Source organism: Antechinus flavipes, chromosome 2, assembly GCF_016432865.1.
Source record: "Antechinus flavipes isolate AdamAnt ecotype Samford, QLD, Australia chromosome 2, AdamAnt_v2, whole genome shotgun sequence".
NCBI lineage: Eukaryota > Metazoa > Chordata > Mammalia > Dasyuromorphia > Dasyuridae > Antechinus > Antechinus flavipes.
The window spans coordinates 353,796,527-353,819,020 of NC_067399.1; the positions used below are offsets into that span (position 1 = coordinate 353,796,527).

Here is a 22,494-nt window from a genome sequence, read left to right on the forward strand (position 1 = left end):
GAATGCTCAAATTTTTCTTGACATGTAATTGGGGAAAAAATAAAATATTATTTAATAAAAAATAAATTTAAAGTAAAAAAGATTCATTATCACTCATGTATTCCATACTATATTCATCATTCTGTTTGCTTATTTTGGAATGTGCTCTGATATTTAATCTGTGGTATCCAGATTAAATATACTTAAGTATGACTTCACTAAAGCAAAATACAGTGGATTATATTTCTAACTGAAAATATATGAAGCTCAACTCAATCATGTATTTCTCTTTGTAAATGTTTTCAGCATTGTCCCAGTTACTTATACTCAAAATACTGAAGTTATATGGGACTTTTCTCTTATTTCTCTTCTCTGTTCAGATATCAGTTCCTATGTCTTCTTTTTTCTTTTGCTTGGCATCTGATTCTTCTCTCCTGTAGTAAACAATGATTTTTGATTGTCTTCCCTCTTTCTTGTCTGTCCTCTAATCATTCTATTCTGGGCACAGATTAATTATTCTGAAATCTGATTTTCTACCTCAAATACTCTTAGTGACTTTCCATTGTCCACAGCAATTATAAAACTAATGATAAGTATAGTCTTATATTGAAAGTCCTCCATAATCTTTCTCCTCTTGACTTTTCTAGGCTTATCTCTTAGTACTCTCCTCCATAAATTGCTTCCTGAAGCCAAACCAACCTGCTTATTGTTCTAACAAAGTTACCATTCACATTGCTACTTTTTTGTTTTTAGTATTCCCTTTCTTTCTAGCTATATGACCCTCACAGTCACCATCCATATCTAGCTTCTTATATACCTTTTCATACCTGGAACACAGTAGCAAACAATAGTATCCTAATTGTTTTTCCCATCTTTTAGGGGAGAGGAGAGGCCTTTCTACCACATCCCATCCATTTCTTAAAGACCTAACTTACCATTTTTGACTATTCCAGTTTTCTGATGTCTCTTCCCTTTGGAGGATACTGTTGGTATCACTCTTTTATTACTCATATATTATATATACTCATATTACTCATATATTATATATCACTCATATATTAAATGGAAGCAACTAAGTAGTTCCATATGTAGTGTATTTGGTTTGTTGTTAGAAAGACCTGAATTCAAATCTTTTTTCAGACTGGCTATTTGATCCCTGGCAAACCACTTCTCTCCTTTTAATTTCCTGATTTGTAAAATAAGGGGGTTGGGCTAAATGACTTCCAAAAGTTTTTCACCTCTAAATTTATGATTATTTAACTATATTTTTATTTATCGTAGAACAAGTAAATGTCTAATTATCTTAAAATAGATACACATATCCTGTTTTTCTGATTGGTTTGTAAGCTTCTAAGAAGATAGGGAATATTTTCAAAAAAAAAAAAAAAACACTTAATGAAGTACATTCCCCAAGCAAAGTATTGGTAATAGAGTTCAAATAAATATTATATATATTTGTCTACATATGTAAGTGGAAAATATACTAACTACTTTATGGGAATTCTAGCTTTTACGGGAAGCTAAAGGATGGAATGAACGATTAAATGAACTTAATGAACAGAAAAAACTGTTTGAAACTTCTAAAGCAAATATGGAGCAAATTATAATTAATAAAGAAAGTCAAATCAAGGTAAGTCAGTTTGGATTTGAGTTTTAGTTGCTATTTTTGGATTCAGTAGAATGTTTTTTACTTTAGCATTCATTTAACATGCTGTATTATTGTAAACTTCCTTTATTCTTACTTAAAATTTATATGTGCAAATTAGATGAAACGTATGTGCTATGAGGGTAGATTTTATTTTATTTTATTTTTTTAATTTAAATTTTATTTTATTTAATAATAACTTTGTATTGACAGAATCCATGCCAGGATAATTTTTTACAACATTATCCCTTGCACTCGCTTATGTTTCGTTTTTTCCCCTCCCTCCCTCCACCCCCCCCCCCCAAGATGGGAAGCAGTCCTATATATGTTAAGTATGTTACAGTATATCCTAGATTTAATACATATTTGCAGAACCGAACAGTTCTACTGTTGCACAGGGAGAATTGGATTCAGAAGGTAAAAATAACTTGGGAAGAAAATCAAAAATGCAAATAGTTCACATTCGTTTCCCAGTGTTCCTTCTCTGGGTGTAGCTGTCTCTGTCCATCATTTATCCATTGAAACTCAGTTAGGTCTCTTTGTCATAGAAATCCACTTCCATCAGAATACATCCTCATACAATATCGTTGTCGAAGTGTATAATGATCTCCTGGTTCTGCTCATCTCACTTAGCATCAGTCCATGTAGGTCTCTCCAAGCCTCTCTATATTCATCCTGCTGATCATTCCTTACAGAACAATAATATTCCATAACATTCATATACCACAATTTACCCAGCCATTCTCCAATTGATGGGCATCCAATCATTTTCCAGTTTCTAGCCACTACAAACAGGGCTGCTACAAACATTTTGGCACATACAGGTCCCTTTCCCTTTTTTAGTATCTCTTTGGGATATAAGCCCAATAGAAACACTGCTGGATCAAAGGGTATGCACAGTTGGATAACTTTTTGGGCATAATTCCAGATTGCTCTCCAGAATGGTTGGATTCGTTCACAACTCCACCAACCATGCATCAGTGTCCCCGTTTTCCCGCATCCCCATGAGGGTAGATTTTAGCAAATTAAATGTTATCTGGCTTTCTGCCAAGTATTCTTTAGAGTGAGATGTGGCAGTGTAATGTTCATCCTATCCCATTGCTAGGCATCTATTCTAGAAATGTCCAAGAAAGAGAGGTCTCATATCCATCAAAATATTTTTAGCAACACTTTTTGTAGTGGCAAAGAAATGGAAATAAAATAGTTGCTGCTCAGATACTGGTGAAAGAAATTATGGTACAAACTGTGATGGAATATTGATATTAAATTTGAAGAATGAAGAGAAGGTTGGGGATTTCGGAATAAGAAAGCAAAATAAGTGCAAAATAGCCCAATTCTTATTCATATACTCCAGAAAAATAAAGCATAAGAGGGCAAGACCAAATAATGTTTAAGAAACCGAGAAAACCTACAATATATATCTTTATCTAGCCTACTTCAAGAAAAGGGAACATTTAGAAGCCTGCAGGCACTAAGAAGGTTCTAGGCAGAGGAACTTCTTGAGAAAAGTGCAGAGCTGATATGGCTCTTAACCTAAGAAAATTAGAAGCAAATTTTAAAAATCAAAAACTAATAAACATGATAAAATTTTTGTGAAAAATAGAATGGAAAACCAAATTGGTTTTCAGAAATGAAACAAATCGTAGCACATAATTATGAAATAAAAGATAGTATCAGAGTTACCAATTTTATATTTTATGATGCTTTCTATCTCATGTTTGGTCACGGATTGTTACCTTCTCCATAGATCTGACATATCATCCGTTCTTTGCTCTTCTAATTTGCTTAAAAGTTTTGTACAAAAAAAACCCAATGCAACTAAAATTAGAAGTAAAGTAGAAAGTTGGGAAGCAATTTTTACAACAAATTCTCAAATTACATAGAGAACTGAGTTATTTGCAAATTATATTTATAAACAAATTTGTAAAATATTTAATAATATTTAACATTTATATATTATACATATACATGACAAGCATACCTAAATTAATTACTGCCATACCAGTCAAGCTAAGAGAATTATTTTTACAGAAACAGAAAAGGTAATTATTGGGAGGAACAAAAAGCTAGAAATCTGAAGAGAAATGATGAAAAAAGGTTGTAAGAAAGGGAGCCTAGCAGCATCAAATAACAAACTATACTTTAAATCTGTAATCATTAGCCTATTTGGTACTAGTTTAAAAATAAAAGAAAATCAGTCACTGGGGAAAAAAAATCAGTTAAAAAAAGCAATTAAGTTGTACAGAGTAGAGAAGGCAGTGAACATTGGAACATAGTGTTCCTTTAACCCAAAGGCTCTGCATGTCTGATAGGCATTTGCTTTTGGACATAAACTGCTGGGAAACCTGGAAAGCAATTTGGCAGCAATTAAGTAAGTTTAGCCTAAAACTTCTAACCACATTGCAAGATGAGTTCCAAATGGATACATGACTTAGATAGAAAAGGTCATATAAATATATTAGAAGAGCAGAGAAGATTCTTTTGTAGCTGAGAGTTGGGGAAGAATTCATAAAGAATAGAAAGGCTCCCAAAAAGGTAAAATGAGAAATTTTGATTATATACAATTAAAATATTTCTACAAATAAAACCAGTTCAATTAAAATTAGCAGGGAAATAGTTTACTGGGAAAAATTCTGTAGCAGGTTTCTCTGATAAAAGTTTGACATCTAAGATATATAAGAAACTGTTGGAAATGCATAAGAAGAATCATTATGTAATAGGTAAACTCTCAAAAGATGTAAACAAGTAGTTCTCAAATTTGAGCTCTCAAAAGCTATATGAAGAAAATTCTTTAAATCTGTAATAATTAAAAATACAAATTAAAATAATTGTGGTTCTATTTCACTCCTCTGAAACTAGAAAAGATGACAAAAAGGGAACGTTGGAGCAGTTCTGGGAAGACAGTGAAATATTAGCTACTACTTTTGGTCAGGCCTTTCTGAAAGAAAATGTTATAGACTGCATTCTGACTCAGCAACACAACTAGTTTTCTTCTAGGAATATAGAAAGGGTTTTGGGTTAGGGATAGTGATGAGATATAAAACTGAAGTATGATCTGGTATCTAGGGCCAGTGAGCAGAGAGAGTAGGCTAACCTATTGACTTGTCATTTAACTGTATTAGTGCCCTGGAGTGGGTAGGCTCCAAAAATGAGTTGATTAACTTTCTTAACTTTATTTTTGTACCCATTACAAGTCTTGTTCTTAAGTCTTATTTCATCCCCACAAGCCTTTTTAAAGTAATTTGTTACATATTTCTTTGATTATATTTTGTCTTAACTTTTAGGAATTTTGGATATGCAGTGAAACACGTCTTTATTTTTATTTATCATAACTGTTAGTACAAAATTAGTTAATCTTGAAAATACTTCAACAGTAAGTTCAAATATGTTGCAGGATGTTGCTTCTATAAATCACTTTTTCTGTGTCTACCCTTTCTTTAGAATCACATAAAAATTTCTTATTTTGGATAGGACAGCAGCATATGTTTTGGAAAAAATAATTTTGGTTAGAAAAACTAATCTAAATGACTGTGAAATATTTTGTTTGAAAGTTTATTTGTTCTACTGCTTACACATTTGTTAATAGTATAGATGAGTATTAAAAAGATAATATGTTAATTGCTAAAATATAGACAATATAAATAAAGTAGAATTTGAAATCCATTATTAATATGAAATAGAATAACTTTTTTTTTTTTCCTTATTGGTAAATCCCAAGTCTCTGACAGAATGCTTACTGAAGATGAAAGATTGGGCTGTTGCACTGGGGGAAGATAATGTCAATGATAATCATTATCAAGCTGAAATAAACAGTGAATCAGCAATTGGAGACCATTTAGGTATTTTGAAGTTAACTTCTGACACTTATCATTTTGTTAAAGAATTTGTTAGATGGCTGACTTGTTGTTTGTTTTCAATAATTTTGAAATATATAAAGCCTACTAACAAAACCATGAAAATTAAATAATTGAAGTATGCCTTGAATAAGTAGATCCAAAATTTTTTCTTTACATTATTATAATTTAATACTCTAATTTTAGGGAAACTTTTTGCTGCTGTTGCTATTTTTGGTTGAAATCTGAGAGGTCAGAGTTATTTTAGTATGCTGCAGAGCCCCATTCACTACATTCTTAAACTAATTTTCCTGACTTTAATTCTGTAAACGTATCCCTTTTTGATTGGGAATGGAAATAGTGTAAAGGAGCAGCAAATATTGGTTTTCTAAAACTATGTTTTTTGTATTAGCATTTGTATATTGAAAACAAAGTTATGACCCTAAGCTAAAAAAACTTAATGCTATTCATTTAACCCATTATAAAATCATTTGAGAGAAAAAAAATGTTTTCTAAAACTTATTTTAATTTATGCTGCAAATTAGTTGGTAATTTGTTGTTATAGGATGCCAAGAAGAGTTAAGGAAATTAATAATAAGGTGTGACCTCACTTATAATTTTCCTCTTATACTCTCACTCCTGAAAATGTAAGAAATGTTATAATGGGCTTTTCTGGCATTTCTGTTGATATGTTCCAAAGAACAGAATCAAGACAGACTTAAAGCAAATTCCTCATTATACCTAGAAGTGTTATAGTAAAGCCTCAACATAACAAATTTATAACAGTAGATAAGCTAAAATGTCATCGCAATTTACTATTTAGTTAACTTATTGTATTATGTCTGTTCTTATTAATTACCGTAGATGATCACCAAAAGCAGACTGTGAAAAAACTAATTTATGCTGCTAAGGTATGTATTGCCTAATATAAACAGCACATGAAAGGAATAAAGAGATACACATTATATCCATTTTAAATCCATAAAATATAGGCATACATATACATCTAAGAATTGATCAGCATTTTATTCATAAAATTTTATTGTTGAAGAATCACTGAAAATATTTATTTGTTTATTTCTTTATTTATTAGAGTTTTTTATTTACAAAACATATGCATGGGTAATTTTTCCAACATTGCTTCCAAATTTTTCCCTCCTTCCCCCACCCACTCCCTTAGCTGGCAGGTAGCCCAATACATGTTAATTCCAATATATGTATGTATATTTATACATTTACCTTGTTACAAAAGAAAAATCAGATCAAGAAGGAAGAAAAACTGAGAAAGAAAACAAAATGCAAGCAAATAACAACAGAAAGAGTGAGAATGTTGTGTTCCACACTCTGTTCCCACGTTCTCTCTCTGGGTATATATGGTTTTCTTCATCATTGAACAAGTGGAACTCTTTTGAATCATCTCATTGTTGAAGAGAGCTACATCTATCAGAATTGACTGTTGGATAGTCTTGTTGCCGTATATAATGATCTCTTGGTTCTGCTCATTTTACTTATCATCTGCAAAGAGTGATAATTTGATTTCCTCATTACCTACTCTTAATTCCTTTAATCTCTTTTTCTTCTCTTATTGCCAAAATTATCATTTCTCCAAGCCGCTCTGAAATCATCCTACTGGTCATTTCTTACAGAACAATAATATTTCATAGCATTCGTATATCATAATTTATTCAGACATTCTCCAAGTGATGGGTATCCTCTCAGTTTCCAATTTCTTGCCATTACAAAGAGAACTGCCGCAAACATTTTTGCACATGTGGGTCCCTTTCTCTCCTTTAAGATCTCTTTGGGATATAATCCCAGTAGAAACACTGCTGGATCAAAGGGTATGCACAGTTTGATAATTTTTTGAGCATAGTTCCAAACTGCTCTCCAGAATGGCTAGATCCATTCACAGGTCCACCAACAATGTATCAGTGTCCCAATTTTCCCGCATCCCCTCCAACAATGGTCATTATCGTTTCCTGTCAGTTTAGCCAATCTGACAGGTGTACAGATGGTAATTGTCTTAATTTGCATTTCTCTGATTAGTAGTGATTTGGAGCACTTTTTCATGTAACTACAAATAGTTTCAATTTCTCCATCAGAAAATTGTTCATATCCTTTGACCATTTATCATTTGGAGAATGGTTTGATTTCTTAATAAATTTGAATCAATTCCCTATATGTTTTAGAAATGAGGCCTTTATCAGAACCTTTGAGTGTAAAAATGTTTTCCCATTTTATTGCTTCTCTTCTAATCTTGTCTGCATTAGTTTTGTTTGTACAAAAGCTTTTTAACTTAATATAATTAAAATTATCTGTTTTGTGATCAATAATCTCTAATTCTTCTTTGGTCACAAATTCCTTCCTCCTCTATAAATCTGAGACGTAAACTATCATATGTTCTTCTAATTTGTTTATAATATTATTCTTTATGTCCAGATCATGAACCCATTTCAATCTGATCTTGGGTGTTAGGTGTTAGGTATGGGAATATGCCTACTTTCTGCCATACCAGTTTCCAGTTTTCCTAGCAGTTTTTGTCAAATAGTGAATTCTTATCCCAAATCTGGGGTCTTTGGGTTTCTTGAATATTAGATTGCTTTAGTCATTGACTATTTTGTTCTGTGAATCTAACCTATTCCACTGATTGACTATTCTATTTCTTAGCTAGTACCAAATGGTTTTGATGACCACTGCTTTATAATATAGTTTTAGATCTGGTACAGCTAGGCCACCTTCATTTGCTTGTCTTTTCATTTGAAATTCTTGACCTTTTGTTCTTCCAGATGAATTTTGTTGTTATTTTTCCTAGGTCAGTAAAATAGTTTCTTGGGAGTTTGATTGATATAGCACTAAATAAATGGATTAGTTTACGCAGGATTGTTACCTTTATTATATTTGCTCGACCTATCCAAGAGCACTTGATATTTTCCAAATTGCTTGGATCTGACTTTATTTTTGTGTCTTTCCACACAAACAACAAGGAATGTTTTGTAGTTTTGCTCATATATTTCCTGACTTTCCTTTGGCAGATAGATTCCCAAATATTTTATACTATCGACAGTTATTTTACATGGAATTTTTCTTTGTATCTCTTGCTGTTGGATTTTGTTAGTGATGTATAAAAATGCTGATGATTTATGTGGATTTATTTTGTATCTTGCAACTTTGCTAAAATTGTGGATTGCTTCTAATAGTTTTTTAGTTAATTCTCTAGGGTTCTCTAAGTATACCATCATACCATCTGCAAAGAGTGATAATTTGGTTTCCTCATTACCTACTCTTAATTCCTTTAATCTCTTTTTCTTCTCTTATTGCCAAAACTTTCATTTCTAATACAATATTGAATAGTAATGGTGATAGGGAGCAACCTTGTTTCACCCTTGATCTTATTGGGAATGGTTCCAATTTATCCCCATTATATATGATGCTTGCTGATGGTTTTAAATAAATACTACTGACTATTTTAAGGAAAAGTCCATTTATTCCTATACTCTTTAGTCTTTTTAATAGGAATGGGTGTTGGATTTTATCAAATGCTTTTTCAGCATCTATTGATAATCATATGGTTTTTGTTAATTTGGATATTGATATATAGTCAATTAAGTTAATAGTTTTCCTAATATTGAACTAGTCCTGCATTCCTGGTATAAATCCTACTGGGTTGTGGTGTATTATTCTGTGAATGATTTTTTGTAATCTCTTTGCTAATATTTTATTGAAGTTTTTGCCTCAATATTCATTAGGGAGATTGGTCTATAATTTTCTTTCTCTGTTTTCGTCTTACCTGGTTTGGGTATTAGTATCATGTCTGTGTCAAAAAAGGAATTTGATAGGAGTCCTTCGTTCTCTATTTTTTCAAATTGTTTATATAGTTTTGGAGGTAATTGTTCTTTAAATGTTTGATAGAATTCACATGTAAATCCATCTGGTCCTGGGGATTTTTTCTTAGGGAGTTAATCAAGAGCTTGTTCTATTTCATTTTCTAAAATGGGACTATTTAAGTAAATATTTCCTCCTCTGTTAATCTAGGCATTCTATATTTTTGTAGGTATTCTTCCATTTCATTTAGGTTGTCAAATTTATTGTCATAAAGTTAAGCAAAGTAACTACTGATAATTGCTCTCGTTTCCTCTTCATTGGTGGATAGTTCTCCCTTTTCATTTTTGAGACTAACAATTTTATTTTCCTCTTTACTTTTTCTAATCAAATTGACTAAAGGTTTATCTATTTTGTTGGTTTTTTCCATAAAGCCAACTCTTAGTTTTATTTATTAATTTAATAGTTTTTAGTTTCAATTTTATTGATCTTTCCTTTTATATTTAGAATTTCAAGTTTGGCATTTGAATGGGGGGTTTTAATTTTTTCTTTTTCTAGTAGGTTTTTTAGTTTCAAGCCCAATTCATTGATCTTTTCTTTCTCTATTTTATGCAAGTAAGCATTTAGAGATATATTATTGAATTGGCTGCATCCCACAAATTTGTATGTTGTTTCATTATTGTCATTTTCTTGGGTGAAGTTATTAATCATGTCTATGATTTGCTGTTTCACCCATTCATTCTTTAGGATGAGATTATTTAGTTTCCAATTACTTTTTTGGTCTATTTTCCCCCAGCTTTTTATTGAATGTAATTTTTATTGCATTATGATCTGAAAAAAAATACATCTACTATTTCTGCCTTTCTGCATTTGATTTTGAGGTCTTTATGTCCTAATATATGGTCAGTTTTTGTATAGGTTCCATGAACTGCTGAGAAGAAAGTGTACTCCTTTCTGTCTCCATTCAACTTTCTCCAAAAATCTATTATAAATAGCTTTTCTAATATTCTATTTACCTTTTTAACTTCTTTCTTATTTATTTTGTGGTTTATTTAGTTCTGAGAGAGCAAGGTTGAGATCTCCCACTGTTATAGTTTTGCTGTCTATTTCTTCTTTCTTCTTGCAGCTCTCTTAATTTCTCCTTTAGGAATTTAGATGCTGCACCACTTGGTGCATATATGTTTAATGTTGATATTGCTTCATTATTTATGGTACCCTTTAGCAAAATATAGTTTCCTTCCTTATCTCTTTTAATTAGATCAATTTTTGCTTTTGCTTGATCTGAGATCAGATTGGCTATTCCTGCTTTTTTTTACTTCACCAAAGCATAATAGATTCTGCTCCGACCTTTTACCTTTATTCTGTATGTATCACTCTGCTTTAAATGTGTTTCTTGTAAACAACATATTGTTTACAAGCCATATTCTGGCTTTTAATCCAGTCTGCTATCCACTTATGCTTTATAGGAGAGTTCACCCCATTCACATTTACAGTTAAAACTACCAATTCTATGTTTTTTGCCGTCTCATTTGTAATGTCTGGGCTAGCTCTCCAGAGGGCCTCAGGATCAGTCAGAGTCAGGATCAGTCAAAGTCCTTAGTATTTAGGAGGAGATGTGAAGGAGGCAGACAAGCTGCCATGTGGCTGTCAGAGATGGAACCTGAACTCTGGAGTCTGGAGCCTGAAGTCTTCCCTGCTGAGCATACTGCAGCAGAGAGCTTCTGACTTTCTCCCTCAGCCCTCCAATCCTTCCCTATGATTACCTCACCACAACACATTCAGCAGGCACCAATCGTGAGGAGAGCCATCACATCACTATATCATTGGAGTATGTGTTTATAGAGCCAGTAGATCATATTGAGTAGATACTTAGCCTTAAGTACTCTGTTGTCTTAGATTCAAGTACACCTTTTCAGAGTTCAAACCCTCTGCAATTGTTCCAGTCCTCTACACTTATTGACCCCAAATTGTACTTTTCTTTCTTTTTCCCCTTTCCTTCCTCCCCAGTATTTTACTTATGAGCACTTCTTACCTCAAGCAGTCCTCCTCTTTTAAAGATCCTCCCCTTTTCTTATACCTTTCCACTACTATTTCTGTTTTCCCTTCTATTTAGCTTACCCCTTCCTTTTTGAGCTTTCTCCTCCCACTTTTCTATAGGGTGAGAGAAGTTTCTTGTTGAAATCAAGTATGTATAATATTCTTTCTTTGAGCCAAATCTGATGAGAGTACGATTCACACAATATTTATCACCCTCCCCTCTTTTCCTATTACAATAGATTTTCTTTGCCTCTTCCCAAGGTGTAATTTCCCTCATTTTATCTTTTTTTTTTTTTCTGTTACAATCATTTTCCCACTTCTAGTTTTTTTTTTTTTTTATATTATAATGGTAAAATCAGATTATACATGTACTCTCTATGTACACCCATAACAGAAATAGAGTTTTTTTTTCTTTTTACCTTTTTATGCTTCTCTTGAGGTCTATATTTGGAGGTCAAATTTTTTGCTTAGCTCTGGTCTTTTCATCAAAAATAAAAGGAATTCACCAGTTTTCATTGAATGTCCATCTTCTTCCCTGAAAGAAAATTCTCAGTTTAGCAAGGTTATTTATTCTTGGCTGCATTCCAAGTTCCTTTGCCTTTCAGAATATCAGATTGCAGGCCCTTCGATTCTTTAAAATAGAAGCTGCTAGGTATTGAGTAATCCTAATTTTTGCTCCTTGGTATTTGAATTGTTTCTTTCTGGGTGCTTGTAATATTTTTTCCTTGGTCTAATAGTTGTGAAATTTAGCCACAATATTCTTTGGGGTCTCTTTAAGGAGGTGTTCAGTGAATTCTTTCAGTAGTCATTTTACCTTCTGATTCTATGCCATCCAGGCAGTTCTCTTTCATGATTTCCTAAAAAATAGTATCTAGGCTTTTTTTTTCATCGTGGATTTTAGGGGGTCCAATAATCCTTAGATTGTCTCTCCTAGATCTATTTTCCAGGTCAGTTGTTTTCCCAATTAGCTATTTTACATTTTTTCCTATTTTTTCATTTTTTTGGTTTTGCTTGACTGATTCCTATTGTCTCATTGAGTCATTAATTTCCATTTGTTCAGTTCTGAATTTTAGCGAATTATTTTCTTCATTTACTTTTTTTTACTTCTTTTTGTATTTGTCCAATTGAATTTTTAAATGAGTTGTTTTGTTCTATGGAACTTTTTTCCATTTCACAAATTCTGTTTTTTAAGGAGTTATTTTCTTGTTCCCTTTTTGCCTCTTCCCAAGATGTAATTTCCCTTTTTGTTTTTTGTTTTTCTGGGAGTTGTTTTCCATTTTTATCAAATCTATCTTTTAATGATGCCTTTTCCAAACTCTCACGAAGTTTTTGTTTTCTTTCCTCATTTTTCTTCTAACTCTCTTTTAAGATCCCTTTTAACTTCTTCTAGGAGAACCTTGTGTGATGGGGATCAGGTTATATCACCTTTTGAGGCTTCATCTGGAGACAATCTACCTTTAGTCCCTTCAGGGTTTGAACTCTGTTCTTCTGTTTCACCATAAAAGCTGTCTATTGTCAGAGTTCTCTTTACTTTTTTACTCATTTTTTTTTTTAAGTTAAGATCTTTTTTTAGGGTAGGGGCAGTTTTCCAAACTTCCTCTTTTCTGTAGAGCTTCTTCTATAAGCAGCCCGTCAGTGCTGGGTCAGTGTTGACTCACTCCTCATCCTGGGTGGACGTGACCAGAGCCTATGAGATTCTGATGTTTTGGACTTCACTATTTACCTTTTGTGTTTGTTTTGGAAGTTTTCTAACTTCTCTGCTGATCTACTGGCCTGCAACTAGGGCAGAGTAGCCAACACCACTGTAGATTCCTGTAGATTCCTCCCCGTAGATTGTCCACTATGTGGAATCTATACCATAGTGCGTAGTCCACAATGCCAGGGACTCTGCACTGTCTGCATTGGCGTCTGTGCTTAGCTGCTTGTGCTTGGCTGCTTTCCTCCCATATCTAATTGAAACAGAGCTTTTCTGGTGATCTTCAAAATTATCTTCTGTTAATGATTAGTTGCACTCCCAGTACTTGTGGATTCTGCTGATTCAGAGCTAATTTAGAGGCTGGATTTGCTAATTCGTCTGAAGGTTGTAGGAAAAGGTCAGAAAGAAATGTATGTCCTCTCTGCCTTATTGGTTCCGCCCCTGGAAGTCCCATTGAAATATTTAATTTCATGAATCCTTACTTTTTGATGACATTTTTTATTACATAAATTCCCAGGTTTGATTTGTAATGAACAATTTTGTCATCATATTTGCACTATCTATTTTCTTTTTTATACGATTCACTTTTTCTTCCTCTTAATCACCATCCTTACTCTATTTTTTGTAATAAATACAAGATATATTTTTTGTAATAAGTACAAAATACATTTTTTCATCTTATTTTCCCTTCCTTGTTAGTAATTTGCTTTTTCATATATCCTCATGTGGTCTTTTTTAACGAAGTATCAATTGTATTTAATTAAAGTAAGCGCTGGCAACCTGAGAATGTAAGGCTTAATTGGCCAAGAAATATTTCTTTATAGTCATCCTTCCAGGTTTCTGAAGTGGTAAAATACTTGAAAAAAATGGGAGAGGAAACTGTGTGAGTAAGTAGTATTATGGGTATAAACATTTATAATGATAGATGTTTCTTTTTTTATTTTTAAAAATATTTTATACTTTTTAAAGTTGAATGCTTGTCTAAAAACCCTGGAAGCAGAAAGGAACCATGTATATTCTCAGTTGTCTGATGAAGATAAAATAAAGGAAGAGCTTAAAGGTAATCCATTTATATTTATTTATAGATATTAGTTTTTAAAAGTTATTGTTGCCTTTGTAATAAATGATATCAAGATTAGTTGATTTTAACTTTTAGTAATTGTAATCTTATTGCTTTTAAGCTTTTCAATTTTGAAGAAATATGTTAAGTTTATTTCTGATTATTTGTATTTAAACAACTTAAGATTTTGATTAGGTTTGCCCTTATTATTCTATGGTTTATTTTTTAAAACTCTAAATTAAACATATTCAAATGTGGGTTTTAACAAAAAAACAAGTAAATATGTAATCTAGTTTCATAAATTTGAATTTTGTCCCTAAATAAAAATGACACAATGCCTTTTATTTAAAATTAATACAAAATAGTAATTATTGACATTCACATAAGGCTTTAACAACTTTTTACAAATGAGAAAACTGAAGTTGACCAAGATGTGATTTTATGATTTTATGGTCATGTAGTTAGTAAATGTTAGAGGATTTGAATCCATGATTTTCTGACAAACCTATCATTTTATTCACCAAGCTGCCCATTTGAAATAGATTTCTAAGAGAAGTGTCATCTCATTTTGTGTATATACATTCTTACCACACATACAAATGTATACTGCAGTAATTTAGTATTAAAACTGAATGTTTACTAAATCTGTTTAAAATTTGCATAATCTTTTCTATTTCACAAAGCTGATAAACATATGGATCAAATTTCTTCAAAATTTTAAAAGTCTGGGGAGGCTTAACAGAGTAGATAATATCTGAAGAAAAAGATTAACTGTGAAAGGTGTGCAATCAGTAGGGAGTGTTAGAGTTGCCTAATTTAGCAGGGTACTTAGCAAATCCTCTAGCTCACTAATGTATTGAAGTACTCATTGGAGTTCACACTTTTGGGAGATTCACAAGTTAGTATTCACTATGAGATTCACAAGTCAGAAACCCATAATCCCACTCTCTCAGAGGAGGAGTCAGCCTTTGGGAGATCATCTATAAGAAGCTGACAGAGGCTCAGTTGGGAGAAGTCACTTCAGAAGATTGAAAGCCACGAATTGGAGTTGAGGCAGAGGCAGAGGCAAAGGACAAGCTGCAAGAGCTCTTGAAACCAAGCAGAGAGATAGGCCTCTAAGAAAATTAACCAGGCTATTTAGGAGGAAGCAATAAAAGATCCAAATTTTTAACATCTGGCTGCATTTGGAGTGATTATTATTTTTAACTGAAACTAAGGCTGCCTCCAGAAAGACTCCCCGAGAAACCTGCTCCCAGAGAGAACCATTATATTATATAAAAGAAGAGAACACCACATTTTGGCGCCCTGAACGTGGGACTGATCTTAGTGGAACAACCTCTAATCCTGATCTAGTGGAAAAGTCTCCTCAACTCAGAAATTAGGGTGAGTACCACAAAGAAATTTTGTTAAAAGAGTTAAAGTAGAATTTCAGCTAAGATGGGACAGATATTTAGAAAACAGTCTTCTGTTTCTGTTCAAGGAAAATGTTTAGAGAGCATTGTCAAGGAATGGAAAGCCAAGATTTGATTATAATTTTGGAGCAGATCACTGAACTTCTCGAAACACTTATGTCCTTGGTTCTCTATGGAAAAAAAATTGGATCTAGACGAGTGGAAATTAATAGGTGAGCAACTGGGTGAATACTACAGATCTGATCCAAACTCAATGGAGTGGAAATTAGAAGGAGAGGGTCTTTGTCAATCTTCAACTGGATATAAGAAATTATTTAAGTGTCAGAATAATGAAAAAGAAGAAAGAGCAAGAAGGGGAGGTGCCAACTAAACTAGGTGCAAAGGAGGAAGAATCAGATAAGAATGGGGTTAAGTATAATTCTGAGTGTGATACTTCACAGCAGGAGAAATTAGATCATTCCACATCTCATAACCCTCCCCCCTCAATTAACCCTTCATGGGTGAAGGAAGAAGGGGGAGGGAGAGAGGCAAAAACACAATCTGAATCTTCTGTGAAGCAGAATATGACAAGATTAGAAAAAGCATTAATTAAGGCAAAAAAATGAAGGAGAAGATATATCTGATTTTATAAATGCATATCCTGTGATTGAAGAGCTCGACTCTTCAGGTCAAAAAGGGAGAAGATACATTCCTTTTAATTTGGAAAAAAATTAAGGATTCGAAAAAGGGTTGCACTCTTTATGGGGCTACATATGTTAAGATGTTACTAGATAATTTGTCCTATGAAATCTTAACCCCGAATGATTGGAAATCCATTGCTAGAACATGTTTAGAACCTGGACAAAATTTATTGTGGCTTTTGGAGTTTCATGAATTATATAGGATTCAAGCCCAATGTAACAGGCAAACAGGAGCTAATGTACAAGTAGCTTTTGACCAACTAGCTGGTGAAGGTCAGTATGGAGAGAATTCAGAACAGATTTATTATCCCATAACAATGTATGAGCAAATTTCTAAGGCTGCAATAAAAGCTTGGAGTTCTCTCCCTGGACAGAAAGATGGATGTAAAGCCTTCACAAAAATAGAGCAAGGTCCCAGTAAACCTTTTGCTGATTTTGTGGGACATTTGCAAACAGGTGTAATAAGAACCATTGGAGATAATGCTGCCACAGAAATAATGACCAGATATCTGGCTAAGGAAAATGCCAGTGAGGTTTGCAAAAGAATTATATGGGTACTAGACAAAGATGCTCCTTTAGAGGAGATCATAAGACGCTGTGCCACAATAGGCACAAATGCTTATTATTCCCAAACTATGATGAACATGGAAAGACAGGGTCCCTCTTGGCAAGGGACTTCTAGAGAAACTTGTCAATGTTTTCAATGTGGAAAAGTTGGACATCTTAGAGCTCAGTGTAGATATGGAGATAGAATGAGAAGACAGAGTGAGAGAAAACCCAAAATTCATGTCCAAAATGTAACTGAGGCTTTCACTGGACCTCTGAATTTTGATTGATACAGGGAAATGAGAGGCAGTGCCCAGCCCCAAGATATCAATCAAAAGACAGATGGGGCATGATAGCAGTTAAGGTTAAACTCAGAGAGTCTTTAGAAGGTCAGGACTCTGATGTGATCAGTCAGCCTAAAAATAATCACATGGCAGGAAGAGATTACAGTTGGGGAGAATACAGGCCTTTTAACCCAACAGGGCAGTGTCCAGTGCAAACAGCCCCAATGTAATTACCAGATGATGAGGAGAAATCCCAAAGTGGTAAATAGAAGGGAGTTAGATAGGTTAACTGCCTGGGAAAGAGGGTTTGCTTGTATTTGTACAGATGGAGAAGGAATCAGATGGGTCCTTGTCCATCAGAGAGATACAGAAAAAGAGAAAAACCTCAAAACAAAAGAGAAGATTTAAGAAATATCTGATACTTAGATTGGCTAAGATGACAGGAAAAAATAATGATGAATATTGGAAGGGATGCAGGAAAACTGGGACACTGGTGCATTGTTGGTGGAGTTGTAAACGAATCCAACCATTTTGGAGACTAATCGGGAATTATGCCCAAAAAGTTATCAAACTGTGCATACCCTTTGATCCAGAAGTGTTACTTTTGGGCTTATATCCCAAAGAAATACTAAAGAAGAGAAAGGGACCTGTATGTGCCATAATGTTTGTGGCAGCCCTCTTTGTAGTGGCTAGAAACTGGAAATTGAATGGATGCCCATCAATTGGAGAATGGTTGGGTAAACTGTGGTATATGAATGTTATGGAGTATTATTGTTCTGTAAGAAATGACCAGCAGGATGAATACAGAGAAGCTTGGAGAGACTTACATGAACTGATGCTAAGTGAAATGAGCAGAACCAGATCATCATTATATACTTCAACAATGATACTGTATGAAGATGTATTTTGATGGAAATAGATTCTTTGACAAAGAGACCTAACTCGGTTTCAATTGATCAATGATGGACAGAAGCAGCTACACCCAAAGAAAGAACACTGGGAAATGAATGTAAACTATTTGCATTTTTGTTTTTCTTCCTGGGTTATTTTTACCTTCTGAATCCAGTTCTCCCTGTGCAACAAGAAAACTGTTCGGTTCTGCACACATATATTATACCTAGGATACACTGCGACATATTTAACATATATAGGAATGCTTGTCATCTGGGGGAGAGGGTGGAGGGAGGAAGGGGAAAAATTGGAACAAAAGTGAGTGCAAGGAATAATGTTGTAAAAAATTACCCAGGCATGGGTTCTGTCAATAAAAAGTTATTATAAAATTAAAAATATATATATCTGACACTGAAAGAGTATGGCTGACAATGCGACTGTTAAAAGAACTTTTAAAATCTTCAGGAATCATTGGATTCCCTAACACAAGATGAGACTTTTTTAGTTCTTGAAAATCTTCAGGAATCATTGGATTTCCTAACACAAGATGAGACTGTTTCAGCAAGAATCATTGGATTCCTTGAGATGAAAAATTGTTGAGACTATTTCAGTACTTCAGAGCTTACAGGAATTATTGGATTCCGGGCACATGAACTAATGGACAATGGATTCCTTTTGGACTATTTCTAGGACTTATGGACATGTGTAAATTTTCATATTGTTACATCACTACTAGCCTGTGTTATATTGTTATGTGCTTATGTAATTATGTGTAATGTCTCCCATATTGATGGATTTATGTATATCTGTTTCAAGTGAGTCCCTTCAGAAACCCTCTAATCTGCTTTGATTCCCCATTTCCTTTGGTGTTCTCATCTCTCTTCCTGAGAAGTCAGAGAGGGTGTGACCACCTTCTTTTTATGGTGTTTTCACTTCTTTTTTTGAGCAGTCAGGGAAGGCGTCATCACCTTCTTTATTGGGTTCTCACCTCCTTGAGAAGTTAGGGAGGTCATGACCATCTGTGTTCTAAATCAAAAGAAATGGGGAGATGTTAGAATCTTTACAAAGTGTTAAGTCAGTGGCCTAATTCAGCATGGTACTTAGCGAATCCTCTAGCTCACTAATGTATTTAAGTACTCATTGGGGTTCACACTTTTGGGAGATTCACAAGTTAGTATTCACTATGAGATCCACAAGTCAGAAACCCATAATCCCACTCTCTCAGAGGAGAGGATCATCTTTAGGATCATCTTTGGGAGATCATCTATAAGAAGCTGACAGAGGCTCAGTCGGGAGAAGTCACTCCAGAAGATTGAAAGCCACGAGTCGGAGTTGAGGCAGAGGCAGAGGCAAAGGACAAGCTGCAAGAGCTCTTGAAACCAAGCAGAGAGATAGGCCTCTAAGAAAATTAACCGGGCTATTTAGGAGGAAGCAATAAAAGATCCAAATTTTTAACATCTGGCTGCATTTGGAGTGATAATACTTTTAACTGAAACTAAGGCTGCCTCCAGAAAGACTCCCCAAAAAACCTGCTCCCAGAGAGAACCATTATATTATATAAAAGAAGAGAACACCACAGGGATTGTTTCCCAGACATGGTCTGTGTGTGGCCTATGACACAACAAGGTAATGAAAATAGAATACTGAGTAAAGGGAACAACTAGTTTGTCTCAGATATAGAGTATCTGAAGGAAAGTAATGTGATGATGAGACAAATAGATTTTGCAGAGAGTCTTTAAAGTCAGGTTGAAGGGTTTAGATTTTTTCAAAGGGGCAATGGGGAGTAACTGAAAAGTTTTGAGCAGGGAAATAACATGGTAAGATGTGTACCTAAGAAGATTATTGTGATAGTTAAATGGAAAATGGTTTGGAAAGTGGAGAAACCGGAGTGAGAGAGACCATTTAGAAAGTTCATTGTAATTTGTTCAGGCAAGAAGTGATGACGTCAAAGAGATAGTCTTGAGTACAAATAAAGAGGTTGAAAAGAAGAGATGTGGATCTAAAATGGATTGAATATGTAGAATGGAGAAAAAGAATGACTCCAAATTCCCCAAAATGGGAAGATAGTGGTGTCTTATTTTTTGGTGAGGCAGTTGGGGTTAAGTGACTTACCTAGAGTCAACAGCTAATAAGTGTTAAGTGTCTGAGGTCAAATTTGAACTCAGGTCCACCCAACTTCAGGGCCAATGGTCTATGCATTGCACCACTTAGCTGTCCCAGATACTTAACAGAAAAAAAAATGAAGTTTGGAAGGGGAAGATTATGGGTTCAGTTTTGGACATGTTGAATTTTAAATGCTGACAAGACATTTGAGTAGAAATGGATGCAGTTAGTGATGAAAGAGTAAGATTAGGGACAGGTTGGATAGATAGATGATAGGTAAAATTATCCACATAAAGATAATAAGTGACAAAATTAACAGAATTTTAGAGTGTAAGGGACCTCAGAGGCCATATCTAACCCATTCTTCAGAATAATTTCCTTTATTATGCAGTAAATAGAATTGGCTTCAAATTTAGAAAGACCCAGGTTCAAGTCTTGCCTCTGACACATTCTAGCATATGACTTTGGGTAAGTTGTTTAACTTTAGTGCTTCAGGCAGCTCTCTAAGAGTTAAGTTGCAGGGAAGATGCTGACCTGGCTCGGTAGAAAAAGTTCCTATACAAAAGAAATTATGGATCTAAATTCCTTACATATTTGACAAGTGTTCAATCAGCCTTTATTTAAAGACTTAAGGAAGAACTTATTGTTCTGATGGTAACCCATTCCAGTTGTGAATAATTGTAATTTTTAGAAATCTCTTAATGTATGAACTGTGCAGCTGTTCATTGCTCCAGTCTTTATATGGCATAAATTTGATATCCTCTATATATTCATATATATAGAGAGAGATATAGATAGATAGATATAGTCTTCTTCTATATATTCACCAACTTATTGTACTTCCTATAATGTGGCACCCCCAAACCAGATACAATTATTAAGATGTGGTATGATTAGGGGAAAGGATAAAGTGCCCTCAAGTGCTACTGAAAAGTTACATTTCTTCCTAGATACCCTGAGATTGCATTGATTTGCTCAATTGCTGTACCATACTGCTGACTCATATTAATCTTGTCCACTAAAATCTCCAAATTTAAAAAAATAATAATTTGTTCTTTAGCTATGATTCCCTCATCTGATATTTGTGAAACTGATGTATCTCTATTACATTTCATCTTATTAGGTCTAAATATCATAGATTTTAAAGTCATTTTTAGATCCTGACTCTTGTCATCTGACATTAGCTATGCTTCCTAGATTTGTGTCATCTGTAAATTTGATAAGCTTCTCACCTATTTTATCAGAGGTAAAAATTTTTGACAGCATAGCACCAAGTCACAAATGCCTGGGGTTGTCTACTGAAGATCTTTTTCCACATTGCTATCTAACATTAATTCTTTGGGATTGAACATTCACCCAATTATGAACTGTTATTGTATAATTATCTTGCCCATATCCTTCTAACTTTTCCACAAGAATAGCTTGAGAGACTTTGACTTCACTAAAGTTTTAAATATTCTTTAGCTTTGGAATTTTGCTTATTTGACATCATATAATAATAAGCTAGTCAGAAAAGGAATGAAGTTTAATCTGTGATAATCTATTTTTGATGAAGCTGTGTTGGCTCTTTACATTTGCCACTCCTTTTTCTAGATTTCAGTTGAACTAACAGAAGTGGATGAAATCACCAAGGGAAAGATTATAGAAAGAGAAGAGGGAACAGGATTGAACCTTGGAAGATAGCCGTGTTTGATGGATGATCATTCACTATAGGAGCTTTAGAAAGAGTAAGCAGACAGGTAGGAGGAGAACTAGGAGAACTAGGAGAAAACAGTGTTATAAAAGCCCAAGGAAGAGAAATATTTGGAGGAGGGCATGTAAGGCTACTGAGAAGTTAAGAAGAATCTTAATTAAGAAAAGGCCATTAAACTTATTTCATTTAAAATTGGTTTAGTAATAATTTGTTTTGAAACATGTCACTTTTAAACAAAGAAATCTATCTTTGAATAGTACTTTCCTTAGGATTAGGAAACAGGAAAAGGATTAAACCTGTGAATTCATTGATACGTTGCCAAATGAGGAAGTGCCTATTACTTGTGCAAGTGCATTTTTTCTGCAATTTACAGAATTATAGAGTTTTTTAAATGCCAGAATGTGTCAGAGACAAAACTTGAACTCAGGTTCTCCCATGTATAAGACCAGTTCTCTTATCTGTTATACCTTATCAGTATGCAGTGAAAAAAGCATTATATTTGGATCTGAGGAACTTGGATTCGAAGTCTGGTTCTGCTGATTATTGCCTGTGATCTTGGATAACTTAGCTGTAAAATGAAGGGAATTAATCTAGATTTCCTCTGAAGCCTCTTCCAGGTATTATTCTATGTTCCTATCATCCAGGGTCATCTCCAGTCATCTTGATCTATATCTTGCCACTGGACCAGATGGCTTTGGAGGGGCAAGTGGGGCAGGTGATCTTATATAGCACCTCTGTGACTTAAATCCACTTCACTTGCATGTCATAGCATCACCCTGTTGCCATGGTCCTCTTTGAGAATAAAGGACAAATGAT

At 33.9% G+C, this 22,494-nt stretch overlaps 1 protein-coding gene across 8 annotated transcripts in view; it reads left to right on the forward strand.

The window, feature by feature from the left end:
- The window catches only part of MIA2 (MIA SH3 domain ER export factor 2), a 134,592-nt gene that overhangs the window by 79,946 nt on the left and 32,152 nt on the right, over positions 1–22,494 (forward strand). For all 8 annotated transcript variants that reach the window (XM_051978057.1, XM_051978060.1, XM_051978058.1 and 5 more), the window contains 4 exons: positions 1,487–1,609; positions 5,343–5,463; positions 6,322–6,368; positions 13,979–14,069. In XM_051978057.1, the coding sequence (XP_051834017.1) occupies positions 1,487–1,609; positions 5,343–5,463; positions 6,322–6,368; positions 13,979–14,069 (382 nt within the window). The remainder of the gene's footprint in view (positions 1–1,486; positions 1,610–5,342; positions 5,464–6,321; positions 6,369–13,978; positions 14,070–22,494) is intronic.